Source organism: Urocampus carinirostris, chromosome 1, assembly GCF_059441175.1.
Source record: "Urocampus carinirostris isolate Australia breed hairy pipefish chromosome 1, RoL_Ucar_1.0, whole genome shotgun sequence".
NCBI lineage: Eukaryota > Metazoa > Chordata > Actinopteri > Syngnathiformes > Syngnathidae > Urocampus > Urocampus carinirostris.
This window is the reverse complement of record NC_142349.1, coordinates 50,901,719-50,914,552: the sequence shown is the minus strand read 5'-3', so window position 1 is coordinate 50,914,552 and position 12,834 is coordinate 50,901,719. Positions and strand designations below refer to the sequence as shown.

At 41.0% G+C, this 12,834-nt stretch overlaps 1 protein-coding gene across 3 annotated transcripts in view; it reads left to right on the top strand.

Moving 5' to 3' along the window:
* The window catches only part of LOC148375068 (neurabin-2-like), a 60,647-nt gene extending 49,133 nt beyond the window's left edge, over nt 1–11,514 (top strand). For all 3 annotated transcript variants that reach the window (XM_088344209.1, XM_088344218.1, XM_088344200.1), the window contains exons 13-15: nt 2,140–2,237; nt 2,332–2,428; nt 3,814–11,514. In XM_088344209.1, the coding sequence (XP_088200335.1) occupies nt 2,140–2,237; nt 2,332–2,428; nt 3,814–3,867 (249 nt within the window). In that variant the 3' untranslated portion in view covers nt 3,868–11,514. The remainder of the gene's footprint in view (nt 1–2,139; nt 2,238–2,331; nt 2,429–3,813) is intronic.
* Nucleotides 11,515–12,834: the final 1,320 nt, after the last annotated feature.

Sequence of the window (12,834 nt, the reverse complement as noted above, 5' to 3'; positions counted from 1 at the left end):
CAGTTTCAATACGAGCGATTTGAATAGAAAAAGGCAAAATAAACATGTTACCTGCTCAAAAGTGATTTGTATACGGCGTGCATTACCGTTCGATTACATTCACAACAAATACAAAGACGGAATGGTTCAAGTTGTATTACATTCCCAACAAATGCAAGACGAAGTGGTTTTGGTTATATGTTCGCCATTAAATTCCCTAAAAGTGATATAAAAGTGAGATAAAACGAGGTAAAAGTGGTTGTAGTAGCGAGGCGATGCAAATCTCGGCAAGGATGCATTTCTCGGCATAACGCCGGCTCGGCAGCTATTATACCCGTGGTCCACACGAGAAAATGACGCGGAAATGACGCGATGAGGAAGCGGAACAGTCGCCGGCGTCTGTTTTGCGGGCATACCACCGATGAACTGTTTTGCGCATTTTCCATCGCGGGCAACCACGGGCAAAAAAACCCCGCAAAATTTTACCCGCGATACAGACGCAAACGGCTGTGTGACCGGGCCCTATAAGGCGCACCTAAAAATCTTATTTTTTTTTCAAAAGCTGATTATGCGCCTTATAATACAGTGCGCCTTATATATGGCTCAATATTAAATCGCAAGGTCTCGCAACTTACGCAACAGCCGCCGACTCGATTTTCCCCCGAACGTGGAGTAGTCCGCGGTGTATGCTGGGATTTATATACCGGCGTCGGCGTTTTATTGGCTAACCAATGTGTCAATCATCATTTGAATGGATCGCTATTGGCTAAAGTTATTCGGAGCCTCGGATAGGCTAGAGGGCTGAAACAAACCCTGCAATTGGCTGAAAAAGATGTGTCAATCATCAGTTAAATCGATCGCTATTGGCTGAAGTTATTCAGAGCCTCGGATAGGCTAGAGGGCCAAAACAAACCCTGCAATTGGCCGAAAAAGATGACTGCTAATAGCAAGCTTGCTGAACTACGCCATAAAGAAACATGTTTCATTAGTCTGTATTTGTAAATATTTTACTCTCCTGGATTTACTTCACTCACGGTTGTAAGAAGACCATGGTTGCGTATCATTATTGAACGTGAGAACTTAGGTGAGCTTTGCGGCTTTATATTTTCCCGGTATCTTGTTTTAGAACGATCTTGATGTTGCTGTGATGAGTTGAGTGAATTAAACTAAATTCCAAGTGTTTATTGTCATATGCACAGTAAAGTTGCGAGCGAAATAGAAAATAGAAACTAAGGAATGGTTGTCATTTCTTGAATCCCAAGACTTTAACCTTCCGAATGATATTTGAAATGATGCATTTGAGTGACATCGTACGGACACCGCATCCGCACGTGTCTACGACATGTATTTGCTTCTTTGCAAGCTTTGGGAATGTTAAGGGGGTAATCAGTTGGACTGAATCATCTGACTGTTTTGTGGACGTTCCCATTGTAGCGCCTTATAATCCGGTGCGCCTTATCTATGGAAAATATTGGACCAAAAACTATTTTTTGGGGGTGCGCCCTATAACCCGGTGCGCCCTATAGTGCGGAAAATACGGTATTTATTTTTTCATGTATTTTACCTCCATTTATTTTGTCAAGTATTTTGTCACAACCAAATGTTATTCAAATGTGTAAGTGGCCCAGTTGCCTGAGCCTTTTGCCTATTGGTTGATCAGTATGAACTAAATTTACTGTAGTCAAAAAAACCCAGTTTTACTCTCCTCATTTAAATAAGATTTTTTGGTGACAAAATATTTGACAAAATAAATGAGAAACAAAATACTGAAAATAAGGTGCAAAATTATTAAATAAATGAATACATTGTATTTATGCCATTTCTTTAGGTATGTGTATAATTATTTATACATGTAAATTTATTAATACAAATGGCAGGGTTGGTCCGCCATACTACATAATTATACAGCACACATTTTGGGCTCAAAGACCCAGAGGCACATTGAAAATTCCCATTATAGTATCCCTTGGAAAATAAAGGAAAGGCCTATAGACCTCAAATAACCACCAAATGTGTCTTTAAATAATTAACTCATAGATTTCAAACAAACAAACTTAAAAATAGTTGACGAATTAAAGAGCTGGATAACACGATGCACTGACAAACTTTCAGAACCAATCACTGTTTGTTAGAAATGTCACTCATTGTTTTGTCTTTCAGGCAGTGGATGAACACTTGAAGGAAACTCAAGCTCAATACCAAACCTTAGAGAAGAAATACAGCAAAGCCAAAAGAATGATCAAAGAATATCAACAGAAGTACGGCTGTCACTCACAACAAACTAAATGCTATATGTTATATGTGTTTTAAAAAAAGATGTGTCTTTGATTAATTTTGGGGTGTGTCTAATAGAGAGCTTGAGTACCTGAAAAAGGACGCAGCCCAACGTCAAGCAGAGGAGGACAGCGAGGCTTCGCACAAACAAGAGACGGGTGATTTGCAAGAAAGGGTAATTCCTTTTGTTTGTTTTTATTTGAAAGCATGTCACAACGACCTGTTTTGAGATCTCAGTTTAGGCCTGGGAACTTTTGGACCCTCAAAACAAACACAGGGTTCCTGCAAATCCTTGAAAAGTCTTAAAAGGCATTAAATTCATCCATTTTCTGCACTGGTTATCGTCAGTAAGTTCGCGGGAGTGCTGGAGCCCATCCCAGTTATCTTTGGGCAGTGGGCAGGGGACACCCTGAACTGGTTGCCAGCCAGTCGCAGGGCACACTCGCTCATTCACACCTAGGGACAATTTGGACCGGCCAATTAACCTGACATCCATGTTTTTGGGAATATGTGAGGAAACCGGGGTGCCTGGAGGAAACCTACGCAAGCACACAAACTCCACACAGGAAGGTTTGATCCAATGACCTCAGAACTGTGCCACACACGCGCTCACACTGCGCTGCCTTGCTGCCCAGACATTAAATCAATTATTCTAAAAAAAAAAAAAAAAAAGCCTGAATCGGCATTAAAATGTCCTAAATCACATTTTTCGAAAGTCCTTAGAATCTCATCTCATCAGCTGCACCGCTTATCCTCAGTAGGGTCGCGGGGGTGCTGGAGCCCATCCCAGCAATCATCGGGCAGTGGGCAGGGGACACCCCGAACTGGTTTGCCAGCCAATCGCAGGGCACACAGGGACAGACAACTCACTTGCTCAGTCACACCTAGGGACAATTTGGACCGGCCAATTCACCTGAAATGCATGTCTTTGGAATGTGGGAGGACACCGGAGTGCCGGGAGGAAACTCACGCAAGCACGGGGAGAACATACAAACTCCGCACAGTAAGGCCGGGGGCTGGATTTGAACCCACGTAGGAGGTTCCCACAACCTCAGAACTGTACCGCCGTGCTGCCCAGTCCTTAAAATATGAACACATTAATCAGATTTATACTTGCTTGGAAATGCTTGAAATTGATGCCATGTTTGATAACAAGTCTCCTTAAAAATGTCACCGACACTGCTTTATGGTGGGTTTGCTTTTCCATTGCGTTTTTTCCCTTGTAAAAAAACTGCACCTGAGATTACTTTGTATGGCATTGCCCTATGAAGCACCATCGCCTCCTACAGGTTGCGCCCAACATTACGGGTGCATGCTACACCTAAATTGAAATGGGGAAAACTATTTACGCCTCATATTTCCCTCGTTTTAACCCAATACTTATATGGGGAGAGATTTGTCTCAAAAATATTTAAATTCTTTTGTTTAGAGGTGCTTGTTTAAGGGGTACCACTGTGCTCAGGTAAAAAAAAATGGTAAAACAAAAATCTAGGGTGAGGTCTTGGGATGCTTCAATCACCAGTTTCCACTTTGCTAACACTCTTCATTTTGTTTCCAAAGATTACAGACTTGGAGATCCAAGTAGACGCTCTGAAGCCGCCCAGCCCCTCCTAGACTTCTTGCAACTCCATTTCCTGTCCTCGATGGAAAGAATGGCACTCCGCCTTCCGACTTCGGTTCAGTCATTAACTTCTGACAGCAGGAAGCAGACAGAAGCCGACAAAGTGGAATGCGGAGGAAGAAAATGGAGGACCACAGAGAGGGAAGAGAGACTTCTGCTTTTGAATGGCTAGCCCAGCAAAAAACTCACTTTGAGTGACACCTACAATCTTCCTTGTCTCTCTTCCTGGCAACTGTCTCGGCAATCGACAAGGAAACTTAACTTGGATTTGGTTTAGGGTTTTATTTTGCTTTCCCAGTCGTGAAGAGTGTCTTATGGGAGGAGCTTAGAGAAGCCGGCTCGTCACTAAGTGCTTTTACAGAGTGACTGAGGACGTCCCTCGGAGGAAACTTGCGGGATGGCGGTCGCACCGAAACGACAGCAGGCTGAATATGCACGCAGAACAAAATTGTTGAGAAGTGCCCACACGAGTCCAAATTCAACCACGTCAGTTCACATTAAAAGAAGACACATACAGTGTCTTGCTAAAGTATTGCCCCCAAAGAACCCTTTGACATATTACCATAATTAAGGCTCCAACATTTATCTAAAAAAACTCAAAATATTGTCTAAGAATCAACAAATGTAAGACACTCATATAAAGAAATCAAATGTATTCAACATTTTATAGTGTGCTTACAAATAAAAAATTGAAAAGTTGGCGTTTCTTAATACAGAAATATTTGCCCATCCTTCCTTACCAAACAGCTCAAGTTTCTCAAGGTATAATGGTGATGGTTTGTGCACAGCATTTTTGAGAGATTTTTCACAGATTTTCCATAGATGCTGTATAGGATTGAGGTTTTGACTTTTGGCTTAGTCTTTCTAACACATTTATATTAGTTTAGAACCATTGCATTGTAGATTTTTCTTCAGGTCGTTGTCCTGTTGGAAGGTGAACCTGCGCTCCACTCTCAGGTCTCTTGTAGACTTAAAAGATTTTTTGCCAGAATCGCCCGGCCGTTGGTTACATCTATCTTCCCATCAACTCTAATGATCTTCCCAGTCTCTGCTGAAGAAAATCAACCCCTGAACATGATGCTGCCACCACCATGTTAGACAGTAGGGATAGTGTTTTCAGTGTGATGTGCAGTGTTTGTTAGAGTCTGGCATACCTCCAGAGGGGGCCAACCGGTGTTTAAACTGGGCACAGTTGTGTTTAATTACCACAAACACTTGCCCAATTATCCTGAACCATATAAAAGGACATTTATTTTCAGCACACGCTGTCGGATCTTTCAGTTTTCCTGTCATCCTCCTCGAGTAATTTTTCCTTCCATGCCAGGTTTGTTTTCTGGTTTCATTGTTACTTTGCTGATTGCATTTTTTGGTTCCAGGTTATTGTTTGGGGATTTTGTTATTTGTTTCGTGCCCACTTTTTTGTTTATTACTTTAGTCCAAATTTTAGTTAATAAATACTGTCCACTTTTGAGAACCTCTGCCTGCAGGTCCTGCCTCTCCCTTACATGGATTCGTCATCACTACCATCAGATCATCAGTGTTACTCTGACGCCAAACGTTACGCTTTGCGTTCAGCCCAAAACAGTACATTTTGATCTCATCTAACCAGAGCACCTTGATCCACAAGTTTTTTGTGTTTCCCATGTGGGATCATGCAAACGCCAAACTGGCCTTTCTATGGTTTTCTTTTTAGAAAGGGCTTTCTTCTTGCCACTCTCCCACAATGGGGAGAATTACGCAGTGTAAGACGAGTAGATGTTTTTTTCACAAATTGTCCCACCTCAGCTGTTTATCCCTGCTGGTCAACCAATGTGATCTTGGACCTCATGGTTGCTTTTCTGATTAGTTTTCTTGTTTGGGATGAAGATTGAGAAGGACAGCCAGGTCTTGGTATGTTTGCAGTGGGTTTATGCTCTCTCCATGTTGATGTTATTGCTCACACAGTTCTCTGGGAGATGTGTAAATGTTGCAAAATCTTCCTTTATTCCTGCTTTGAACTTTTCTATAACTTTATCCCGGACCTGCAAGGTCTGTTCTTTGGGCTTCATAATGCTGTCTGCTCTCCAGTGTCTGCTTTCACAGACCTCTGAGCCCATTTTTAGCATGTACAATTAAACTGAGACTTAACGACTCACTGTTGTCATTGTTAGCCATTTAGATAGACATTGGATCATTCAAGGAACTTCTGGAGTCAGTTGGCTGAGCTGAGAAGAGGGGGGCAATATTTTTGTGACACCTACCTTTCAGGTTTTTTGTTATAAATATCATATAAAATGTTGAAATAAATTGGTTCCACTAAAAGATTGTGTCTCACATATTGTTGATTCTTAGAAAAAGATGATTTTTTTTACCTTTTAGTTCAAAGACTGAAATGTGGCAATATGAAAAAAAGTTCTTGGGTTACCACCACTTTAGCCAGCCACAGTAAAAGCTAAGTCGATTCCTATTACTGTTTTGCGTAATCAGGTATACATTTCATTTCGGGTATGAAAGGGTGGTTACATCCTATTTTTAGGGGAATATTTCAACGTCTGTTTAAAAGTGTCAACTTTATTGAGCTACACACCCCTAGAGAGGTTTTTGTGACATCGCACTCATCGAAATCTGTAGAAATCGAACATGGCTGCTCAAGTTGCACTGTTGCCTATTGCAAAAAAACTCGCATGCTAAATTACATATAGGTATGAATGTGAGTTTCAATTATATCTACTGTATGTTACCTGTGATTGGCCGGCGACCGATCCATGGGTTTGCCAAACGGCTGTTGTGACACACAGGACAAGTGCTCAGGTCTAAACTCCATCCGAAAAACTTTAAATTGATCGTGACGTATATTTTGTTTGCACTTTTTAATAATTTGAGACTTTCCAAGTTTAAAAACGGCAATTATTTTAAGTCATCAAAAACATGCCCTTTATTAGGGATGTGTGGACTCTTTTTGCATCCTCTAGAAAAAAAGATACAGTATTATTACAGCACTTAAAGGTGGGGTGCTTCGTTTGAGATGTCCCTAAAAAGTTGAATATTTTCTCTATTAAGTATTTGTTGACCATTCCCAACTGAGGTCAAAGAGCCCTTATGCTTTATTTTGTACTGCATCTATCTGCTTTCATTTTACTTTTGACTAAGCTGTTCTACATTAAGTTTAAGGAATGGGGTTTGGGAGGAGTGCTGAAGAGAGATATGCCCACCCCTTCAGTTTTTTTTTTTCTCTTCTATTTGTTAGTGTCGCATGAAAATGGTGAAAGTAAGAAAAAGCCTATTTCAAGTAAAGTCCAAATGCCAATCCAAACAACAAAAAGATGGGGGGGGGAAAGTTTATTCGAGCGCATCCAAGAAATACACATACTTGCACGCTCATCACGAACAAGCTGACCTAGGCTGCAATGGTAACACCTGTCAGGAGACTAACCAATTCCGTACACCTCCTTTAAGTGTCGTCAATCCTTGTCATTTACAGGTATAGATATGAAAGACCCAGTTAATAAGTTAAGAGAGTCTTCATACCCCTGTTAAATGTTACAAATGTTGTGACACTAAAATGATTAAGATAAATACGTATTTCAGATGTTGACAGAGGAGTTATGCAGATAAGACATGAATAAATTTGATGGATAGATGGATATTATCAGAAGGACAAAATAGACTGGAGATGAAACATGCGTTATGCTCATCATAAGCAAAAGGGCAAGTGCTTGAGCACCATCTCATGTCTCATGTCAGTGCTCGTGTCCTAGTTAGGGGACACGTGCAAAGATAATAATTGTAGTCAGTTTTCATGTTTTATTTTCTTTGTGGTGACAAAATTCCACAACCAGACAGTGTGTGAACGTTCAAGAGACTCTGAATGATGTTTTAATGTGTTTTAATGTTGAAGGGGCTAACTGCACCAGAAACAATTTGGAGGTTTACTTTCTTTTATTTCAACAAAACTACATTAGATTGCATTGTATTAAATAGATTAATAAATCTGACTGGATCTGTAGTTGTAATATATAGCGATATAAGCCTGTTCCTGTATTTTTATTCGATAAAATAACCAATAGTTTCACTTTTTTAAACTCTTTGTATGAATGACAAAACAGAAAGTGTCTAAATTATATAATCTTGCATACAATAGTGTTATACTCGAAATTGAATTCCAGGCAGTAGGCGGAATTTGGAAATTGTCTTGTAAAAAAATGTGTTTTTGTACGTAATTAATTTATTTAAAAACAAGTAAAGTTAGAACACTGGGAAATAGTGTAACCTGTGCTTTAAAGGAACAGTGTATATTATTTGGCCGACAGATGTTGCTCTATGGTGTGCAACAGAAAATGAGTGCTACCAAGCACAAGAAAGAACAGAAACTATAAAGAAATTGACCATACTGCACCATTTAACTTCTCATGGTTTTTCCCAGCATTTTTTAGGTTTTTAGGTACTCTTGCAGTAATATGGCGGACGATTATGTCAGCTCCCATTAGCTAAGCATGTAATGAAAGATTAAAAAGGCCGTGTGCTATTAGAGCACCCACATTGAGACGCAAAACCATTTTGGTGGGTCAGTTCCCTTTTTCAGTCAGCAAAACCAAAAATGACAAGTCACCTGCTTTACCTGACATGTAAAAGATGTTCCTAAAATACAATATCAGTGGAATGTCTGGGAAAATTTGCAGAGTCAACAAAAACAAAAGCGCAGAGTCAGGTTATTTTGGGGCATTTTCACATCTAAGGTAACTACCTGACTGTCAGCGCACAGCCCCACGGTGCAGAGGCTCAGGGTTCAAGTACAGGTATCAGCCTCCCCGTGTGGAGTTTGCATGTTCTCCCCGTACTTGTGTGGGTTTCCCCCAGGCACTCCAGTTTCCTCCCACATTCTATAAACATGCATGTCAGGTTAATTGGCCGGTCAAAATTGTCCCTAGGTCTGCATGAGCGAGTGAGTTGTCTGTCCCCGTGTGCCCTGCGCCTGGCTGGCAACCAGTATAGGGTTTCTGTCCCCCGCCCACTGCCCGAAGATAGCTGGGATGGGATCCAGCATCTCCGCGACCCTACTGAGAATAAGCGGTGCAGATAACGAATGAATATATATATATATATATATATATATATATATATATATATATACCGTATATACATTGTCACCACCCTTGCTTTGCTAGCTGGTGATAATAAATGTTAATATTTGGACCTACGAAATGCATGTTTACAACATAGTTCATGTATTTTTGCTTATCCAAATCAGTATTGTTTTTTAACGTTTTTTACCGCTAGAAGGCGCTGAATTATACACACTGTCCCTTTAAAGTAGTTAAATATTAAGATTTGTGCGTGCACTTCAGACATGTTCCCAAATTCTTTGCATTTCTCCATTGTTCAGAGTGTTTCATGTTTTTAACTTTTTCACAGCGGGTGCTTGAATCTAGTGCTTAATTGTGTTTCAGGTTCTAGAGATGAACCAGTTCATATCAGGACATCCTTTCCGTTTTCAAATGTTTACTACTTAAGTCTATTCCAGTTCTTCTCAGTATTGTCATTTGCAGTATTGTGAGCACTTTCGAACGCACGTTTTGCTTTATGGGATTTGAATTCATTAGCGCTCTAAACTGTGATCTATTGTTCCAGCGGCGACGGGATCGGCAGTAAACACGTCTTGTTGTAATTCTGTTTTTTTTTTCCTGCTCCAGATGGCTTACACACAATTTTTGGGGTTGATCGTGCATGTTCAATTGAAGCACAGTTGTAGCTTTGTGCTCGCTTCAGCTCTGCTCTGACTCAAGTATTTCCTGTATGGATGCTGGTATCCTGAAATAGTAACATTATTCGGTTGAATTTATAGTGTCTTTCATTTAGACACGTATGTTTCTTGACTAGATTTTAGGTTGTGCCTCTCTTTAGCAAGATTTGCAATTGTTTGCCTTTGAATTTTTTGCATAGCTTTAATGTCGGTATATAATTTGGGCTTTTTTTTTTGTCTACGTCCATTTTGAGGTTCATGTCATGGTATAAATGCTCTTTTCATTCTAACACGGCACAAAACGCATAGTGTTCCTCCCCACAATTATGCAAACAATGTGGGAAAATATTCCACGCACTGGGGGACTCGAGAAATGTAGTCTCAAAGTTGATCCATCTGACTTGTTGGCGGTAGAGCTGTGACGTCATTGAAGGAACACAACACTTTTAAAATGGTGAATTCCATTAACACGACATGTTAGGCCTGCTCTGAAACGGACTGAGTTTGTAGTGAACAGCGATTGCATACCGCTCATTCCCGCTTGGAAGGTTAGGCCGATGTCGCTTTTTGTTTGTGTTTTTCCTTGCGTGTGTCGCTTTTGTAATAATTTTTTCAGCTAGCTCCCCTGTTCGCATTATTTGCTTCCAGTTGGTGCTCATTGGCTGCCCATCATGTGTTGTTTGGCCGGCTAGCCTGCAGTTACCACTGGTTTTGCCTAACCTTTGGTTTATTCACTCCAGCTTCGCGTTTACGCCGCTTCCGCTTTGTATTGAGAACATAGCGCAGGTTCACCTTCCAACAGGACAACGACCTTGAACATATGTTAAATTTTTGATCGACTAGCTTAGCATTAGCGCCGGTTTTGTTGGTTTCTTGGTTTGTTCATTTCCTGCCAGATTCACCGTTGCCGGCTCCAAGTTAGCCTGGCTGCTTACTGTCTGTTTTTAAGTCGGACAGCCTTGCTTTTTTCCAACATGGCTGCAGCTGCTTTTCGTCGATTGCTCCATTTGTGCGTTTTTTGTTTTGTTTTTGGCTGTTTTTTTTTTTTTTTGCCAATTGGCTTCTTTTTGTCTACCAACGCTTTGTTTTAACATGCATCCACCTGTGACTCAAAAACCTAGGCATTCCCCACAAAAACTACCAAAACTTCGCTTAGTACCCCCCATTATTTCGACTAACACACAACACAAAATGGCAGCTGGCTTGCTAGGGTGCTGGTGTTTCTCTGATGATGTCACAGCTCAGGATGACCAAAACAAGACATGCTGTCCTCAATGTATATATATATATATATATATATATATATATATATATAATGCAAACAAACGTACTATTTCCTCACATGGATTACCTTTAAAAGACTAATGTTTTCATAGTTTGAACACTTATTGCGTTATTGCTCCAATTGTATTTGATTGTAGTCAAACTGATGCCTTCGGCCACATCGGCAATTAACATACATAGAATTAAACCATCTCATCGAGCGGAAGCATTTTGCTCACAAACGCATTGGTGGAAAAGCTGAATGTGTGAAGTGCCTTGCTTAAAGGTTAAGGACGACACACTAATCTCAAGTTTTACACGGCAGGCAACAACTTGTTTGGTTTGTATTGTGTCAATACTCAGGACAGAAATACAACTGAAATAACGACCAACACCATTGACATCCCCAATCGGCTAATGAAAATTTGATTCTATTGTTATTTCTATGTCATTCGTATTATTTTAATTTTTTTGCTCGTCTTAGAACAAAGCAATGGAACAAGAGATGTGCCATGTTCAGGGACTTTGCTGAATGAGTGATCGATACAAGTTAGTGCCAAACTGTGTGAGTGGGACAATCTTGACCTCTGCCCGAGGCTGTTCTTGAGTTGAGAGTCCCTTGTTTATCAGCATTTCAATAAACATGTTGAACTACAAACTATACGGTTGAGGCTTTTGTTCACTGTCAACATTGCAAAAGGATGGGAGCAGTGATGGGCCGTGAAGGCCTGCACGGCCTTCTCCGCTGGCCTATAAATCACATGCCCTTAATTATAGTTTGTCCATCAATTCTTAAATAATTCCAAATTGTTTGTCAGATTACTTTCTTTGCTTCTCCCTGGTTGCGCTGCTTCCAGATGTGTGCTACCATATTTAAGCATTCAACCAATCACGTTTCAGCTATGTAACAAAATTTGAGTAGTAAATAGATTCTTTTAGAGGGCATCGCGGCGGCGCAGTGGTTAGCGTGTGTGCATCACAGTTCTGAGGTGAGATCAAACCTTCCTGTGTGGAGTTTGCATGTTCTCCCCGTGCTTGCATGGGTTCCTCCGGGCACTCCTGTGTCCTCCCATATTCCAAAAGTATGCATGTCAGGTTATTTGGCCGGTCCAAATGGTCCCTAGGTGTGAATGAGCGAGTGAGTTGTCTCTGTGTGCCCTGCGACTGGCTGGCAACCAGTTCACTTTCCCTCCACCCGAGTGCTCAACAATCAAACGGGAAATGTCACTTTCAAAAGCGGGCTCATAAAGCTGATTTGTTTGTGACTGAGACATCACTAATTCAGACTGAAACTGAAGGCCTAGGTGTAAAATGCACATGGCTGCCACTAAATGGGATTCATGCTCGCAAATATTTCAAGGAACTGATTTGAAGAATTTGCTTGATAACAAAATTGATTAGTGAGGGCACCTAAACCAACTACTTTAGTGAAATACTGTACCCAATTCCAAAATCCTAAATAAGAAAAACGTGTAGTAAAATCAAAATTATCTCCCGCATAAAGCCGTTTTGCCTCTTAATTTGATAGGAAAACAAGATAAAAAAAAGTCTTAAACTCAAAGAAACAGTGTGTATTATTTGACCACTAGTGACCGAAAAAAGCGCTACAAAGCACAAGGAAAAATACAAACTAGGAAAACTCTAAGTGAGCAAACCACACTTCTCATCTCATCTCATTAGCCGTACCGCTTATCCTCATTAGGGTCGCGGGGGGGCTGGAGCCCATCCCAGTCATCTTCGGGCAGTGGGCAGGGGACACCCTGAACTGGTTGCCAGCCAATCGCAGGGCACACGGGGACAGACAGCTCATTCGCTCATTCACACCTAGGGACAATTTGGACCGGCCAATTCACCTGAAATGCATGTTTTTGGAATGTGGGAGGAAACCGGAGTGCCCGGAGGAAACCCACGCAAGCACGGGGAGAACATACAAACTCCGCACAGAAAGTCTGGAGCTGGATTTGAACCCACGACAGGT